Raw genomic sequence first — 19,499 nt, 5'->3', positions numbered from 1 at the left:
ACAGCACCCCCCCCCTACCCATGTCACTGCGACCAGGGAAGATAATTTCTGGCTATGACGAAGAGGCAAGTCCTTGAAACGCGTCGAGGTCCAGAGTTCCCATTCCGGACGCACACGTGGTGCGGATAGAACCGAGCTGTTCCTACTCGATGTACTTTTGACTGTATTGTCATTTTGCGGGTACAATACTGTCAGGGTCCTGTCCATGGCAGAAGTTCTGGAAGATCTGGCATTTCTGCCAGTACTCTGCATGGCCGCAGAAGGACGCATCAGCCTCAGTTTGGTGCCAGGCGGCCTTTATAAGGAGGTCTCATCACTTCCTCTGGTTGCTGGATGATCTCTGGCTCCCCGTGCCCTGTTCCTGTTTCCTGTGATTCTGACCCATGATTTCCTGTTACCGAATCGGCTTGCTCCTGGACCTGTCTACTCTGCCTTACCCCTGATCTGACCTCGGCTTGCTCCTGAACCCATCTACTCTGATTTACCCCTGATCTGACCTCGGCTTGCTCCTGAACCCATCTACTCTGATTTACCCCTGATCTGACCTCGACTTGCTCCTGAACCCATCTACTCTGCCTTACTCCTGATCTGACCTCGGCTTGCTCCTGAACCCATCTACCCTGATTTACCCCTGATCTGACCTCGGCTTGCTCCTGAACCCATCTACTCTGCTTTACCCCTGATCTGACCTCGGCTTGCTCCTGAACCCATCTACTCTGATTTACCCCTGATCTGACCTCGGCTTGCTCCTGAACCCATCTACTCTGCTTTACCCCTGATCTGACCTCGGCTTGCTCCTGAACCCCTCTACTCTGATTTACCCCTGATCTGACCTCGGCTTGCTCCTGAACCCATCTACTCTGCCTTACCCCTGATCTGACCTCGGCTTGCTCCTGAACCCATCTACTCTGCCTTACCCCTCATCTGACCTCGGCTTGCTCCTGAACCCATCTACCCTGATTTACCCCTGATCTGACCTCGGCTTGCTCCTGAACCCATCTACTCTGCTTTACCCCTGATCTGACCTCGGCTTGCTCCTGAACCCATCTACCCTGATTTACCCCTGATCTGACCTCGGCTTGCTCCTGAACCCATCTACTCTGCTTTACCCCTGATCTGACCTCGGCTTGCTCCTGAACCCATCTACTCTGATTTACCCCTGATCTGACCTCGGCTTGCTCCTGAACCCATCTACTCTGATTTACCCCTGATCTGACCTCGGCTTGCTCCTGAACCCATCTACTCTGCCTTACCCCTGATCTGACCTCGGCTTGCTCCTGAACCCATCTACTCTGCCTTACCCCTCATCTGACCTCGGCTTGCTCCTGAACCCATCTACTCTGCTTTACCCCTGATCTGACCTCGGCTTGCTCCTGAACCCATCTACTCTGCCTTACCCCTGATCTGACCTCGGCTTGCTCCTGAACCCATCTACTCTGATTTACCCCTGATCTGACCTCAGCTTGCTCCTGAACCCATTTACTCTGCCTTACTCCTGATCTGACCTCGGCTTGCTCCTGAACCCATCTACTCTGATTTACCCCTGATCTGACCTCGGCTTGCTCCTGAACCCATCTACTCTGCTTTACCCCTGATCTGACCTCGGCTTGCTCCTGAACCCATCTACTCTGCCTTACCCCTGATCTGACCTCGGCCTGGCTTACGGATACTTTCTCTCTCTCACTCCTCTGTGTATGACCTCGGCTATCCCATCTGACTACATCCACTCTGGTTCCCACCTGGTACCTGACCTTGGCTTGAACCGACTACCCAGTAAACATCTAAATCCCGGAAGGGCTTGCATACCACGCACAGGCGCCTCCTGTCTGCAGACCTATCTCCGTGCACCAGCTGTGCTTCTGAGTGGACCACCAACCAGCACTCCTACAGGCGACCTGTGCCACTTTGGGCCTGACTCCCGCTGTCCCATTCTCTGGGGAGTCCGGAACTTAGCCGCAAGGGAAGCCCTCTCTCCGTTGGCCTCCATCACCAGGTACGTGATAAATACCTACTTTTATTATTTAATAAACACATTTTTTTTTAAAAGGTAATGCACTAGGCGGGTGCGCCCTCTATTTGTTTTTCTCTACTCAGTATACTTGGACTTCCCCGGTCATTAGAGGGCAGCAAGGCGTGCCTATTCCCAAGAAATTCATCATGTGGGCCCATTGTTTTTTAGGGTCCATCCCTAAGAGCAGGAGCATGTGGGTTTGCCCCTGATCTCAAGGGCTGGTTCACACCATAGAAACTCAGTCCTGATGCGTTCTGGATGCATTTGTTTTTGATGCATTTTTGGCGTGTTCCGGTGCATTTTTTGATGCGTCTTTCACGCATTCCAGTGTGTTTCGCTTTCTTTTTTTTTCAATTTAAAAAGGGACAGGTGCTGGAGCGGACTGACCATTTGAAAACTAAGGCACTGCCCGAGGGCCCGGGGTCAGTAGGGGGCCCCACGAGATGCCCCTGGTACCTTTTTCATAGGCTTTTTTGAGTTTGGGCAAGGACACAGGGGCTCCATGATCCCCTATTGCCCGGGGGCCCCATGATTTGTCAGTCCGCCCCTTGACAGGTGCATTCTGGTGCCTTACTATTGCATTTTACCACATTCCAGTACAGTTCTGTGCAGGAAAATGCAGCCTGTTCTACTAGTTTTTTTTCTGCAACCGGAACGCACTGGAACTGCAAGCGCTGATGTGAACTACGACATTGACAACCAAATCACCTACTGTCTGTGTGTTTTGGATGCCGAAAAAAAGCAACTGAAACGCATGTCGTGTGAACGGTCTCTAAGGGTTGATTCATACCAGATGCAATGGGACTGCATTGGGCAGCTATTCCTGCACAGTCCCTCCACATGACAAGGCACATTGCCTTGTTTCCCGTGGGCCCAGTTCATACAGTGAAGGAAATGCGTATTTGCTCCTCTGCTGATGATGAATGTTTGCCCCTCACACAGAAATGATCGGTCTAAGAATCAAATGTTTGGTGTATTGTAACACTGAGAGACAGAATAGCAACAAATTCAGCAGAAATGCATCTAACAAATGATGACTGATCTGCATGTTCATGAGGGAAAGAAGGATTTGATCCCCTTCACAAAACATGACTTAGTACTTGGTGGCAAATCCCTTGTTGGCCATCACAGAGGTCAGACGTTTCCTGTAGTTGGCCGCCAGGTTCGCACACATCTCAGGAGGGATTTTGGCCCACTCCTCTTGGCAGATCCTTTCCAAGTCCTTAAGGTTTGGTGGGTGACGTTTGGCAACTTGAACTTTCATCTCCCTCTACAGATTTTAAATCGGATTAAGGTCTGGAGACTGGCTAGGCCACTCCAGGACCTTAATGTACTTCTTCTGGAGCCGCTCCTTTGTTGCCTTGGCCGTGTGTTTTGGGTCATTGTCATGCTGGAACACCCATCCACGACCCATTTTCAATGCCCTGGCTGAGGGAAGAAGGTTCTCACCCAAGAATTGACGGTACATTGCCCCGTCCATCGTCCCTTTGATGCAGTGCAGTTGTCCTGTCCCCTTAGCAGAAAAACACCCCCAAAGCAGAATGTTTCCACCACCATGTTTCACAGTTGGGATGGTGTTCTTGGGGTCATAGGCAGCATTCCTCCTCCTCCTAACACGGCGAGTTGAGTTGATGCCAAAGAGCTGGATTTTGGTCTCATCTGACCACAACACTTCCCACCAGTCCTCCTCTGCATCATTCAGATGTTCAGTGGCAAACTTCAGACGGTCCTGGACATGTGCTTTCTTGAGCAGAGGGACCTTGCGGGCACTGCAGGATTTCAGTCCTTGTCGGCGTAGTGTGTTACCAATTGTTTTCTTGGTGACTGTGGTCCCAGCTGCCTGGAGATCATTGACAAGATCCTCACGTGTAGTTCTGGGATGATTCCTCACTGTTCTCATGATCATTGACACTCCACGAGGTGAGATCTTGCATGGTGCACCAGACCTAGGGAGACTGACACTTGTTTTGTGTTTCTTCCATTTGTGAATGATTGCACCAACTGTTGTCACCTTCTCACCAAGCTGCTTGGCCATAGTTTGGTAGCCCAGTCCAGCCTTGTGTAGGTCTACCATCTTGTCCCTGACATCCTTGGACAGCTCTTTGGTCTTTGCCATGGTGGAGAGTTTGGAATCTGATGGTTTGATTGCTCCTGTGGACAGGTGTCTTTTATACAGGTAACACAATGAGATTAGCAGTACTCCCTTTAAGAGACTGCTTCTAATCTCAGCTTGTTACCTGTATGAGAGACACCTGGGAGCCAGAAATCCTGCTGAATGATAGGGGATCCAATCCTTCTTTCCCTCATGAACATGCAGATCAGTCATCATTTGTTAGACGCATTTCTGCTGAATTTGTTGTTGCTGTTCTGTCTCAGTGTTACAATACACCGAACATTCAATGTTTAGACCTATAGTTTCTTTGTGAGGGGCGAACATTCAACATCAGCAGGGGAGCAAATACGCATTTCCTTCACTGTGCCACTGCGTTGCGACAGTGTGCACTGCATTGCACTACTGTTTTTCAGTGCAGCGCAAGGCAATCCACCGCCTGTGGATGTGTGACATGAAAATAAAGTTCTATAAAAAAAAAAGAAAAAAGAAAAAAGAAAAAAAAAAAAAAAAAAGAGGGAACAGTGCAGTGATCCTGTTGCACCACACACCAGTTTAAACGTATCCCTAATCTGAAAGGAAGGATGGAGGTCAGTCTTGCAACTGTCAGCCAATGAAATGGCAGGGGAAACCCTTTGCTTAAAGCGAAATCCCCGTATTCCCTTCAGTCTTGCACAGTTGTATCGGCTCCTTTCCAAGACTGAAATGGCTTACTCTGATTTCACTGCACACTGTGAGCGAATGGGCTGACAATCACAATGCACTGAATTACACAGGAATAGCGAGCGCAGAGACCGGGGTATACGCAAGCTGCAGCCACAATGCTTCGCAGCAGAAATAATATCCCTCTGTCGCTTTTGGTGGGTGTAGAGCCCGCTGAATGCGACTCATTCAAGTGAATGGGGCCGCTCTGTAAGCCTTCCTCAATGGCGTGCTCTGTGTCTATGGATGCAGGCAGCACAGCTTAGAAGTGAGAAGAGGAGGAGCCAAGAGGGGGACCCGAGAAGGGGAGGTTCGGGTCTGTCTATGGATGCAGGCAGCACAGCTTAGGAGTGAGAAGAGGAGGAGCCAAGAGGGGGACCCGAGAAGGGGAGGTTCGGGTCTGTCTATGGATGCAGGCAGCACAGCTTAGGAGTGAGAAGAGGAGGAGCCAATGCTGGCGAGGATCAGGGGGTTATAGAGCAGGTGATGGGGAGGCGATACAACCAAATGACCTTTGAAGAACGATCCAAGTGCGGATCTCTCCGCTGTAGAGTCATGTGATCCAAACGGTTTACAAAATGCTAAACTGGCCTAAAAGGATCAGGTCATCTTTGGGAACGTGTTACACCCACTGTTAAAAAAAACTCCACCAACACGGCCACAACATTTATCCACAGTATTCTGTGAATGAAAGAACTACAAGTCCCAACAGCATTAGTGGCTGTCTGCTTGTAGTTCTCAATGACCTACCACGGCGCTGTGAGCTCTCTGGTAGTTCTTGGACTCTTCCTGGCAGAAGTATCCGCTTGTCCGCAGAGGATGTACCAGCAAGCAGATACACTGACAGTCTGTGATTGGTGCAATACTTTACAGGATCCTACTGCAAAAATAATAAATGCACTTTTTTTAACCTGCAAAAAAATGTGCATTTATTATTTTTTATAGAAAGGTGAACTTATCCGTTAAAAATGATTGTAAAGTACATTTTTTTTTTATAAACAAAGATGTCATACTTTACCTGATCTGTGCAATAGTTTTGCACAGAGCAGACCCGAACCTCTACTTCTCAGGTCCCCCTCTTAGCTCCTCCTCTTCTCACTCCTAAGCTGTGCTGCCTGCATCCATAGACGGATCCGAACCTCCCCTTCTCGGGTCCCCCTCTTGGCTCCTCCTCTTCTCACTCCTAAGCTGTGCTGCCTGCATCCATAGACAGACCCGATCCTCCCCTTTTCGAGTCCCCCTCTTGGCTCCTCCTCTTCTCACTCCTAAGCTGTGCTGCCTGCATCCATAGACAGACCCGAACCTCCCATTTTTGGGTCCCCCTCTTGGCTCCTCCTCTTCTCACTCCTAAGCTGTGCTGCCTGCATCCATAGACAGACCCGATCCTCCCCTTTTCGGATCCCCCTCTTGGTTCCTCCTCTTCTCACTCCTAAGCTGTGCTGCCTGCATCCATAGACAGACCCGAACCTCCCCTTCTCGGGTCCCCCTCTTGGCTCCTCCTCTTCTCACTCCTAAGTTGTGCTGCCTGCATCAATAGGCAGACCCGAACCTCCCCTTCTTGGGTCCCCCTCTTGGCTCCTCCTCTTCTCACTCCTAAGCTGTGCTGCCTGCATCCATAGACAGACCCGAACCTCCCCTTCTCGGGTCCCCCTCTTGGCTCCTCCTCTTCTCACTCCTAAGCTGTGCTGCCTGCATCCATAGACAGAGAGCATGGCTCGGCAAAGCCTGTGAGAGTGGGGAGAGCCACTACAGACAGGCACAGCGCTGGATCGGTAGATACGGGGAGGTGTGAGGCCAGATACTGTTGCCTAAACATGTTTTACTTTAACCCCTTGGCGCCGGCGCCTCCCGGCTCTTTAAGGGTTCCAGAAGCCGGGAGGTGGGGTTTTAGGGTCATATGACTGCCGTGATTCGCTGTCATATGATTGGGAAAGGTCCTGATCGAAAGAGGAGATCGGGACCTTTCGCGGTCACATGATCGGGAAAGGTCCCGATGGAAAGAGGAGAACGGGATCTTTCCGTGAGTAATGAACATGTGTGCTGGGAGCGCGCAGGGCTTGCGCTCTCAGCACATTTTTTTTTTTTCCAATAGAAAGCAAATGTGCGGCCACTCGGCGTCTAGGCTTAGACGCACATTTGCGTTCGGCCGGCGCCAAGAGGTTAATGCAGGGAATGCATTTGCCTGGGTTCACATACGTGAGCTGCGGTATATCGCATGTGATTCGCACAAAAACTGCAACAGCGAATTACATGCGATTTGTGTGCGGTGCAATCGGAGACATACATTTTGTATGGTTCTAATCGCACCACAAAACGTGCAGGACCCTTTTTTAGGGTCCACACTAGAATGGGATCGCATAGTTATTCACACCTATGCGATCCAATTCTGCACCTCGCACCGCGTTTTGAGGACGCTTTCAGGGTGTTGTTAACATACACACCCCGCAGTGGTTCGCGTGAACGGGACGCGATTCTGGTGCGGAATTTGCACTGAAAACGCAGTGAATTCCGCACCGTATCAGTGTGAACCCGGGCTTACATGGATATATAGACTTCAATCCTATATTAGCATTTGGTGTTTTTTTTTTCTCTCCTTTTTTACATCCCAAAATTCCGTTTGCTTTTGCAGCTGTTCAGCATGGAGTTTGCTCCTCAGCATACATGTGACCCTTCTCCATGAATCCTTTTTTTTTTTGTCCAGTCGCATTCCAATGAATGTGCAGAGGTCAGGGTCCCCACTACATGCTGCCACGGGAGACTTCTACTCAGACATGAGCTGAGCGCTGGATAACAATGCAGAATATATTATTGCCCCCCTACCTGGACGGCCACCATCCACCCCCGCACACAACAGCGCCGCCTGTGGTTAATGCGAGAGGGGTAACAAAATTGTGAGCATCCGGGGAGCCATACATCACAGAAGTGACATTGACATGCTGGAAACTGACAAGGAGCAGAAGCTGGTGAGAAGACACGGGGGGGGGGACAAACTCGGCTAGTGTACAAACAGGCAGGCCACGTGATGGCAGAGGACGCACACACTCCATAATGGCACGGACCGCCATGCACAGATCCGTACGTGGTCAGCGCTCATCCTGCCGGTATGCTAAGCATGTGACAATGCCAGCCGACAATTGATGTGACATGCTTCACATGTGGGGACAACACGCGTGCAAAAAAAAAAAAAAAAAACCACACACAAAACGTGTTGCTTGCCTTCTTGTAGGAGTACACATTGGTCTTCAGGACCCCTGCTGTGCCGTATCCAGTGGGGGGCCCATCTAATTTGATTGCGCCGACCCCCGGTCGCTTCTTGTTAGCCAGTATGAAGGGATTCTCGCTGAAGAGGATGGACTGGCAGTCTACAAGCACCTCCTCTTCCTCCTCCGGCTCCACCTTACCGGAGGGGGTTCCGGACTCGTTGGGCACAGCCGCAGGGGCGGGCGCAACAGCCGGATGTGGAGAAGGAACCGGCTGAGCGGGGAGGCAGGAGGGGCCATTGGCAATGACTGTCGGGACAGGATGGACAAGGGCCACGGGGACAGGAGAGTAGGAAGGGTCCATTCCCAGGGGAAGCTGAAAGAGCAACAGAGGGGAGAGGAGAGCAAGCGGGAAGAGGAGGAGGAGGAGGGAGACAAATAATAATAAGGAGAGGAGAAAACAAAAGAGGAATCTGATAACATTTACTACACAACACAAATCGTGACACAAAGTGTGACCAACGTTCAGACCGGACTCTGCTCACATCAACGAGGGACAATTATGTACAGGCAGGACACTGGGGACTTTTCTGAACACAAACACTTTCCAGAAATTGTGCAGTTTTATCGAAGGATTCATGCACACTGGGCGCTTAGGTGCAGGAGGAGGGCCCAGGTGCACCGTCCAGCCATGTTACTCGGAGGCCGAGAGCCGCAGCGGCTTTGTTGAGTGCCACGAACATTCAGGGCAGTATGGGCCCAGGGACCAATGCTCAGAACGCAAGTAGTTTGCTTTCCAAACACAATGGGCTTCCCTAAACATTCATAGCTGCCGTCACCATGGCTGGATGGTGCACCTTCCTCCCGCACCATGGCTGGACGGTGCCACCTTCCTCCCGCACCATGGCTGGACGGTGCCACCTTCCTCCCGCACCATGGCTGGACGGTGCCACCTTCCTCCCGCACCATGGCTGGACGGTGCACCTTCCTCCCGCACCATGGCTGGACGGTGCCACCTTCCTCCCGCACCATGGCTGGACGGTGCCACCTTCCTCCCGCACCATGGCTGGACGGTGCCACCTTCCTCCCGCACCATGGCTGGACGGTGCCACCTTCCTCCCGCACCATGGCTGGACGGTGCCACCTTCCTCCCGCACCATGGCTGGACGGTGCCACCTTCCTCCCGCACCATGGCTGGACGGTGCCACCTTCCTCCCGCACCATGGCTGGACGGTGCCACCTTCCTCCCGCACCATGGCTGGATGGTGCCACCTTCCTCCCGCACCTAAACACCGTAGTCTCATCTAAACATGCAGCGTACATGAGGCCTCCAAAGATGTACAAACCACCAACTGCTTCCTGATCAGAACAGAAAAATTGATCCATGTGTTAAAAACAGAACACCACCAATGCTTAGGGGTGTGCTTTGTCCACCCCCTGAAGGGGTAGGACCTCTACCCTGACCCCACCGGGGTGCAAAGCTCCTGACAGGGATTAAAGGACTTCCAACGTGGTCTGCCTAGCCAAAAGGCCTGGCAGACACCTTTCCTTGTGGCCAACCAAAGACTACCGCCAAGTACTCAGTCAGGGGGCTCTCGAAAAGAGACACCCCCCCCAGGTTCAGGGGAGCCAGCCGTACCAGCTTTTACCCTCCCAGAGTTCTACAGGCTGCCAGCAACATGACTGGATGGTGCACCTTCCTCCCGCACCTATACACCGGAGTCTCATCTAAACACGCAGTGTATATGAGGCCTCCAGAGATGTACAAACCACCAACTGCTTCCTGATCAGAACAGAAATATTGTAAGAACTGAATTTCAACAGGAAACCAAAAGGGCCTATTCACACAAGCATCTGTGGTGACCTACACACCATTGCAACCTGCCGCAATGCATCTCGATGTGATGCAGAGCAATTCCTGATGCATGGCACACCTATGGATGTGCGTTGTGTTGCCGAAAACTACACGAACGACAACGCGCAACAAGGTGCATTGGGGTGTCAAAGTGGTTCTAAAGGTTCTTTTTAAAAAATTATATATATCCTGCATGTTGAAATGCGATTTAATTACAAAATGTATTAAAAATATTTTTTAAAATGCATTTCAAATGTACTGTATGTCTTTAAAAATACAAATCTACATATTTGGAATGCCTTTACAAATATATGTTAAAATGACTTTTTGTTAAAAAAAAAATCTGAAGAATATATTTTTAAAAAATATATGTTTGAAACTTTATATTTTTTAAACCTATTCTTCAGATTTTTTTTTTAACATATAAAAAAAGTCACTTTAACATTTATTTTTACCTACATTTGTAAATGCATTCCAAAAATGTAGATTTGTATTTTTTAAGTCATACAGTATATTTAAAATGTATTTTTAAATATATTATTCATATATTTTGTAATAAAAACACATTTCAACATGAAGTGTGTGTGTCTATGTATGTATGTATGTATGTATGTGTGTGTGTGTCTATATATATATATATATATAGATAGATAGATAGATAGATAGATAGATAGAGAGAGAGAGAGAGAGAGAGAGAGAGAGAGAGAGAGAGAGAGAGAGAGAGAGAGAGATATTATATCTATCTCATATCTATCTATCTATATATTTATATATATCTATATCTCTATCTGACTATCTATATATCTCTAGCTATATCTATCTATCTATATATCTATCTATATATATTATATTTTATATTATATATACATTATATTATATATATTTATTGAATATATTTATAAATATATTGAATATGGCCATTGGAAATTGTAGCATTTCAAATATATGTCAATATATTTGGGAAGAATGTTTTTCAAATACATTTTTCTTCCATATTGGAATGGACCATAATAATGACTAAAATCTGTGTGCCGGGGGACACACTACAGTCAAATTGTCAAGGATGGCCAATCACCTGACGGCCTAAACCAGGAACCAGTCAGGCCAATGAGAAGCCACAGAATGTGGTCATCCAATATTAACAATGAGAATTTTTTTTTTTTTTTTATAGATTTAGTTATCAAAGCTGTAGCTTCCCATTAAGTCTAGCAAGTGTCTGAGGTTAACCCAGTTCTGTTAATTACAAAAATCAATAGCTCCTTTCTTGATCCATAACAAAGTTGGATATGGAGAACAAAGCCGACATATCAAAAAAAAATCCAATAATTGTCTGGAGATCTCAGAATTGTTTGATAGTTAATATAGAATATAAAAGAAGCCCAACCAGCTTTTACTGCTCTCACCAATATGTGCCAAATACACACAGGGAGGGGAAAAAAAAAGACTTCTGACTGATTTCACCTCCCCAGGTAAATCCCTCCATGAGCTCCTCTGATATTATGGGGGGTGGGAGCTTAGAACATGGCTGGGGAGTGCATATAACACCTCCCATCCTGTTCTTGGACAATCAACATCTACACATTCCATTGTGATTGGATGAAGGTAAGGGAGAAATGTCACCAGCACACCAAGGATCACCAATACGGGTCCAAAAGTTTTAATGAACGATCACATAGTTACAGCAAGGCAACGTTTCGGAGTCTCGCAGGACCCCTTCATCAGGCATGGATGACGGTGTTGGTGCTCCCTATGTTGGGGTATCTTCCTGACACTCATCAGAACTGAAGAAGTGGCTTAAAGAAGCTACAAAACATCTTCGCCATTACAGAACCGGTCCAGAGCCCATGTGACCGGCTACTACTAGATATTTAAATATCCAGTTATATTCTATTTAGGAATATGTACATTTTTTAAAATCAAACAACAGAGCTTCCCAGAACTGTCCTGAGAGAGTCCATTCCACATTTTCTCAGCTCTTAAGCTGGCCATAGACGGACTAAAAGTCGATTCTGCAGGGACCGGACTATTTGTGATCCATCTATGGCCATTCCTGTTGAGAGCAGTTGACTGCAGACTTGCTGGAAAATTTCACTGTCAGAATACAATGACACAACAGGGACCATTCACCCCCCCCATCCACCTTGATTGTGCAGATGGGGGAATCTGATAATTTTTTTTTTTTTTCGATCGGATCACTGGCTGATCAAAAAAAAAGAAACAAAAAACGATACGTGTGTGTCCAGCTTTACACTAGGTTGACATATGTGCAAGGTCAGGAACGCAGAACATAATTGCGCATATTCCCGGGGGCAAAATATGCTGCTCTTTTGCAGTCGCACAGGACTGCCATAAGGAATGAATAGCACCCCTATGGATTCGGATAGCGGAGTGTTTTATGGTAACACTAAACTAAATGCGGCTCCGCGCGGGTTCCATTTTGAAAAGGGTCAGGGGACTTTTTTCCTGCAGATTCAGCAGCCCATTTAAATGAAAGTGCTCCCCCGACTTCTCCATCAAGACCAATACTACGACCATCAGTCCCTCCCCTCGTGCCAGGGTACTAGGTGTAATCCTAGACTCCCATCTGTCCTTCCAGCCCCAAATCCAATCACTATCCAAATCTTGTAGACTTCACCTCCGCAACATCTCCAAGATACGTCCGTTCCTAACCTCGGAAACCACTAAGCAACTCATTCACTCCCTTGTTATATCTCATCTTGACTATTGTAACTCCCTCCTCATTAACCAACCTCATCGCAGGCTATCCCCTCTTCAGGCTATCATGAATGCTGCTGCCAGACTCATCCACCTTACCAAACGTTCAGTGTCCTCCATCCCTCTCTGCCAATCACTCCACTGGTCTACGCTCAGTGTCCTCCATCCTTCTCTGCCAATCCCTCCACTGGCCTCCACTCAGTGTCCTCCATTGGCCTCCACCCCTCTCTGCCAATCTCTCCACTGATCTTCAATCAGTGTCCTCCACCCCTCTCTGCCAATCCCAAAGCTCTGTGTCCTCCACCCCTCTCTTCCAATCCCTTCACTGGCTTCCCACTCAATGTCCTCCATCCCTCTCTGCCAACCCCTCCACTGGCCTCCACTCAGTGTCCTCCACCCCTCTCCGCCAACCCCTCCACTGGCCTCCACTCAGTGTCCTCCACCCCTCTCTGCCAATCCATCCACGGGCCCCCGCTCAGTGTCCTCCATCCCTCTCTGCCAATCCCTCCACTGGCCTCCACCCCTCTCTGCCAATCCCTCCACTGGCCTCCGCTCAGTGTCCTCCATCCCTCTCTGCCAATCCCTCTACTGGCTTCCCATTGCCCAATGGATAAAGTTCAAAACATTAACATATAAAGCCATTTATAACTCTGCCCCAAATTATATCACCAATCTTGTCTCCAAATATCACCCAAACCGTACTCTCCGCTCCTCGCATGACCTCCTACTCTCTAGCTCCCTTGTCTCCTCCCATGCTTATCTCCATGACTTCTCCAGAGCTTCCCCCATTCTCTGAATTCTCTACCCCAATTTATCAGACTATCGCCTACTCTACTCACTTTTAGGCGATCTTTGAAAACCGATCTCTTCAGGGAAGCCTATCCTGCCCTCAGCTAATAATGGAATCTTTTACTCTTCCTACCAGTCCATCCCCCACAGTTATTACCTTTTGTACCACTAGCCCCTCCCTCTAAGATTGTAAGCTCCCAGGATCAGGGCCCTCCTAACCCTCTTGTATTGAACTGTATTGTTGCTGTATTGTCTGCCTTTATTTTGTAAAGTGCTGAGCAAACAGTTGGCGCTATATAAATCCTATATAAATAATAATAAAGTGAGCTGTTCATGTGCAAACGCCCCCGCACAGACCCTTACTGTGGAAATTAAACCATTAAACCTATTTTCCTCCAGGTACATAGAGCACCCCCTTTGTCCTTTGTAATGACCTTAAAGCAGACTTTCAAACTAAACTAAGCCTCCTATTGCCCTGCCTCCTCCCACCTTCCCTCTTTCACAATTGGCTATACTTTCCCCCCACCATTAAATATTTTTTGTGCTGTAAATAATGCGAGGCAAGATTGTACCCCCCCCCCCCTCCCACCTAGATTCTGTACCCCAATACTGCACCATATTTCATCATGCACCAGACATTTCCTGCATGTCCATAGATGTGCCAAAGGGCTACACCAGAACCCAAAGGTTGGGTACATCCCTTCGGCACATCTATGCATGCGCCATAATGATGGTGCTGGGAGAGGAAGGTGTCTTGGGGCAAGATTGTACCCCCCTCCCACCTAGATTGTTTACCCCAATACTGCACCATATTTCATCATGCACCGGACATTTCCTGTATGTCCACAGATGTGCCAAAAGGCTACACCAGAACCCAAAGGTTGGGTACATCCCTTCGGGACATCTATGCATGCGCCATAATGGTGGTGCTGGAAGGGGAAGGAGGTGTCTTGGGGCAAGATTGTACCCCCCTCCCACATAGATTCTGTACCCCAATACTGCACCATATTTCATCATGCACCGGACATTTCCTGTATGTCCACAGATGTGCCAAAAGGCTACACCAGAACCCAAAGGTTGGGTACATCCCTTCGGGACATCTATGCATGCGCCAAAATGGCGGTGCTGGGAGAGGATGGAGGTGTCTTAGGGCAAGATTGTACCCCAATACTGCACCATATTTCATCATGCACCGGAAATGTCCTGCACATCCACAGATATGACAAAAAGCTACACCAGAACCCAAAGTTTGGGTACAGCCCTTCAGCGCATCTACGCATGCACCATAATGGCGGTGCTGGGAGAGGAAAGAGGTGTCTTGGGGCAAGATTGTACCCCCCTTCCACCTAGATTCTATACCCCAATACTGTACCATATTTCATCAATACTGTACCATATTTCATCATGCATGTCCACAGATGTGACAAAGGGCTACACCAGAACCCGAAGGTTGCATACAGCCCTTCGGCACATCTATGCATGCGCCATAATGGCGGTGCTGGGAGGGGAAGGGGTTGTCAATATAGTGAATTAGTGATAGATCACTGTATCTATACATAGCGATCATACTGCCCCCCATAATTGCCACTGCTCAGGAGAGAATTCAGATCTGCTCCAATATCCCTTTTGTGAACTGGTGCCCAAAAAGGAATCGAGAAGGTCGTCTTAATGCTTCGTACTGGGGTAAGATTAGATCTGTACTAGACAGTCATTAAATAAATGAACCGTGACTAACAGCAGCCATATTACTAATCCAGCCAAGATTACTCAGAGTTCCTAGTGAAAGCTGAGAAGAATTCCTGAATATCTCCCCCATTATAATATATAAAATTTGGATACAGTGCCTTCTATGACCTCCATTCCTCCTTGATCAAAACAGAATGTACAGATCTGCATTGTCCATGGATGGTTAAAAGAGCACCAAAAAAGGATTTCTAGCTCCATAAAAAAAATAAAAAAATAAAAAATTAAGAAAAAAGAAAAAAAAATATCAGGGTATGCCTAAAAAGTGCAGGACACATTTCGTTGAAGGATCAGTCACAACTTGTAAGAATAAGAACTTCTACACATGCTCACTTTCTGGCTCTCCTATAGAAGTCATCCTAACCGGAGGCATTGGACTGTAAGAAGGGAAGGAGTCTGGGGTGCAGGAACGCTGGTCACAGACAGACAGACACCGAGCAATCACAGGGAACCCCCATGCCTAGGTGAACATTGCCAGTACTCACAGTTTCTTAACCGCCCTTTGAGGTCCGAGGTGTGATCTGTCCTCTCTCCTCACACTATTTCTCCCAGCAGGCCAGACACTCAACAAGGGCTTCCAAAAATAGTGCGAGGGGGAGGAGGAGAGCCTCTTGTGATTCGGAGGGTTTGGAATGACAGCTGTGAGCCATGCGGCAGGAATAGAACCTGACTACAGGAATGACACATTCCCAGAAAACCACCGCATTCTTCACCCCATCCCCCACCTGCACCAGGATGAAGGTCTGGAATCATCACTAACCCAGCACCTGTGTGTTGAAGAACTAAATTCCAAACTTCTAGCCGGAGTCCAGCAAAGGGCCAGGCCGCTGCAAGTGTAAAATTCCTGGCTAATGTCTGGCAAGCTCCCCCACCACCATATGTCCTTCACCCCATCCTACACCTGTATCAGGAGGAAAGTCTGGAACATCGATGTTCTTAAACCTGTCAACTGAGGACCAAACTTCAAGAGTCTGGCGATGGCCAACTGCCGGGTTCCTGTGCAGCAACAAGAAATGGTGTCTGGCAGGGCCTCCTTTCAACACATTTTAAACTAACTGCAAATTTATTCCGTAAGAAAATTTGCTAGAAAAACCTTCACTTTTCAGTTCTCTAAAAATACCACCAACATCTTCAACAGGTTAACCTGATCCCACCATTAGAACCTGCCTCATCATATTGTATCACCAAATATAAATATCTAAGGCTGCATTTACACTTGAGCAATTTGTAGCTTGAAGCTCGAAGCTCCAAAAACGCTCAAACTTAAAAAAAAAAAAATCAATTGTTTGCACAATCAGGTGTGAACAGGCACCACAGAGAACAATTGAGTTTTTTTTTTTTAAGCATTTTTGGAGGTTCGAGCTTCAAGCTACAAATCGCTCAAGTGTGAATGCAGCCTAAATCTCACCAGTGTTAGCCAACATTCCCCCTTTGCCTGCTCCCTGAACGTCAGCCCAACATGGAACTAACCCCGCTCCATCGACTGCTCCCTGAATGGCAGCCCACCATGGAACTAACCCCGCTCCATGGACTGCTCCCTGAATGGCAGCCCACCATGGAACTAACCCTGCTCCATCGACTGCTCCCTGAACGTCAGCCCAACATGGAACTAACCCCGCTCCATGGACTGCTCCCTGAATGTCAGCCCAACATGGAACTAATCCCGCTCCATCGACTGCTCCCTGAAAGTCAGCCCAACATGGAGCTAACCCCGCTCCATCGACTGCTCCCTGAACGTCAGCTCAACATGGAGCTAACCCCGCTCCATCAACTGCTACCTGAACGCCAGCCCAACATGGAACTAACCCCACTCTTTCGACTGCTACCTGAACTTCAGCCAAACATGGAGCTAACCCCGCTCCATCGACTGCTCCCTGAACGTCAGCCCAACATGGAACTAACCCCGCTCCATCGACTGCTCCCTGAACGTCAGCCCACCATAGAACTAACCCCGCTCCATCGACTGCTCCCTGAACGTCAGCCCACCATAGAACTAACCCCACTCTATCAACTGCTACCTGAACATCAGCCCACCATGGCACTAACCCCGCTCCATCGACTGCTCCCTGAACGTCAGCCCACCATGGAACTAACCCCACTCCATCGACTGCTCCCTGAACGTCAGCCCAACATGGAACTAAACCCGCTCCATCGACTGCTCCCTGAACATCAGCCCAACATGGAGCTAACCCCGCTCCATCGGCCGCTCCCTGAACGTCAGCCCAACATGGAGTTAACCCCGCTCCATCGACCGTTCCCTGAACGTCAGCCCAACATGGAACTAACCCGGCTCCATCGACTGCTCCCTGAACGTCAACAAACTTGGAGCTAACCCCGCTCTATCGACTGCTCCCTGAACGTCAGCTCAACATGGAGCTAACCCCGCTCCATCGACCGCTACCTGAACGTCAGCCCAACATGGAACTAAACCCGCTCCATCGACTGCTCCCTGAACATCAGCCCAACATGGAGCTAACCCCGCTCCATCGGCCGCTCCCTGAACGTCAGCCCAACATGGAGTTATCCGCGCTCCATCGACCGCTCCCTGAACGTCAGCCCAACATGGAACTAACCCGGCTCCATCGACTGCTCCCTGAACGCCAGCAAACTTGGAGCTAACCCCGCTCCATTGCCTGCTCCCTGAACGTCAGCCAAACTTGGAGCTAACCCCGCTCTATCGACTGCTCCCTGAACGTCAGCTCAACATGGAGCTAACCCCGTTCCATCGCCTGCTCCCTGAACGTCAGCCCAACATGCAGCTAACCCGGCTCCATCGACTGCTCCCTGAACGTCAGCCCAACATGGAGCTAACCCCGCTCCATCGACTGCTCCCTGAACGTCAGCCCACCATGGAACTAACCCCGCTCCATTGGCTGCTCCCTGAACGTCAGCCCAACATGGAGCTAACCCCGCTCCATTGGCTGCTCCCTGAACGTCAGCCCAACATGGAACTAAACCCGCTCTATCGACTGCTCCCTGAACATCAGCCCACCATGGAGCTAACCCCGCTCCATCGACTGCTACCTGAACGCCAGCCCAACATGGAGCTAACCCCGCTCCATCGACTGCTCCCTGAACGTCAGCCAAACATGGAGCTAACCCCGCTCCATCGACTACTCCCTGAACGTCAGCCCAACATGGAACTAACCCGGCTCCATCGACTGCTCCCTGAACGTCAGCCAAACTTGGAGCTAACCCCGCTCCATCGCCTGCTCCCTGAACGTCAGTCCAACATGGGGCTAACCCCGCTCTATCGACTGCTCCCTGAACGTCAGCTCAACATGGAGCTAACCCCGCTCCATCGACTGCTCCCTGAACGTCAGTCCAACATGGGGCTAACCCCGCTCTATCGACTGTTCCCTGAACGTCAGCTCAACATGGAGCTAACCCCGCTCCATCGCCTGCTCCCTGAACGTCAGTCCAACATGGGGCTAACCCCGCTCTATCGACTGCTCCCTGAACGTCAGCTCAACATGGAGCTAACCCCGCTCCATCGACTGCTCCCTGAACGTCAGTCCAACATGGGGCTAACCCCGCTCTATCGACTGTTCCCTGAACGTCAGCTCAACATGGAGCTAACCCCGCTCCATCGCCTGCTCCCTGAACGTCAGTCCAACATGGGGCTAACCCCGCTCTATCGACTGCTCCCTGAATGTCAGCTCAACATGGAGCTAACCCCGCTCCATCGACCGCTACCTGAACGTCAGCCCAACATGGAACTAAACCCGCTCCATCGACTGCTCCCTGAACATCAGCCCAACATGGAGATAACCGCGCTCCATCGGCCGCTCCCTGAACGTCAGCCCAACATGGAACTAACCCGGCTCCATCGACTGCTCCCTGAACGCCAGCAAACTTGGAGCTAACCCCGCTCCATTGCCTGCTCCCTGAACGTCAGCCAAACTTGGAGCTAACCCCGCTCTATCGACTGCTCCCTGAACGTCAGCTCAACATGGAGCTAACCCTGCTCCATCGACTGCTCCATGAATGTCAGTCCAACATGGCGCTAACCCTGCTCCATCAGCTATGTAGATATCAGACCCTTTTTGCTTAGTGCCAAAGAGGAAAGTTGCCATGAGACACAATTGTCTAACCCTACTGTATGACCAGGCCTAAATGTCTGACATTTACAATGCTGCAACAGATTCTAATAGGGATCCCACATTCCCATCAATGGTAGGAGCCAAAAGAAAAAAAACATACAGGGCCGAGCCAAGAAGGGCGAATAAAGGGCAGAACCACCTGCAAGCTAGGCAGCTAAAGTAGTCCACAGCTCATGATGGGAGGATGCACTGTGGTTTTCTCATCTTGGGTGCTCAAGGACCATGTCCCAGCACTGCATACAGCTATGGGCATGATGGGATATGCAGCCTA

General features: G+C 49.4%; 1 protein-coding gene across 1 annotated transcript in view; it reads right to left on the bottom strand.

Annotated features, from left to right (window-relative positions):
- The window catches only part of LOC149432274 (protein scribble homolog), a gene marked incomplete at its 5' end in the record, with an annotated part of 151,174 nt that overhangs the window by 11,582 nt on the left and 120,093 nt on the right, over positions 1–19,499 (bottom strand). The window contains one exon of the mRNA XM_089665299.1: positions 8,040–8,399. Within this exon, the coding sequence (XP_089521425.1) occupies positions 8,040–8,399 (360 nt within the window). The remainder of the gene's footprint in view (positions 1–8,039; positions 8,400–19,499) is intronic.

The sequence above is a fragment of the Staurois parvus genome, unplaced genomic scaffold (genome assembly GCF_062004578.1).
Source record: "Staurois parvus isolate SC_StPar_1 unplaced genomic scaffold, SC_StPar_1.0 ptg002175l, whole genome shotgun sequence".
Classification (NCBI taxonomy): Eukaryota; Metazoa; Chordata; class Amphibia; order Anura; family Ranidae; genus Staurois; species Staurois parvus.
Note: the sequence above shows the minus strand (reverse complement) of the source record. Positions and strands in the feature narration are given on the sequence as shown.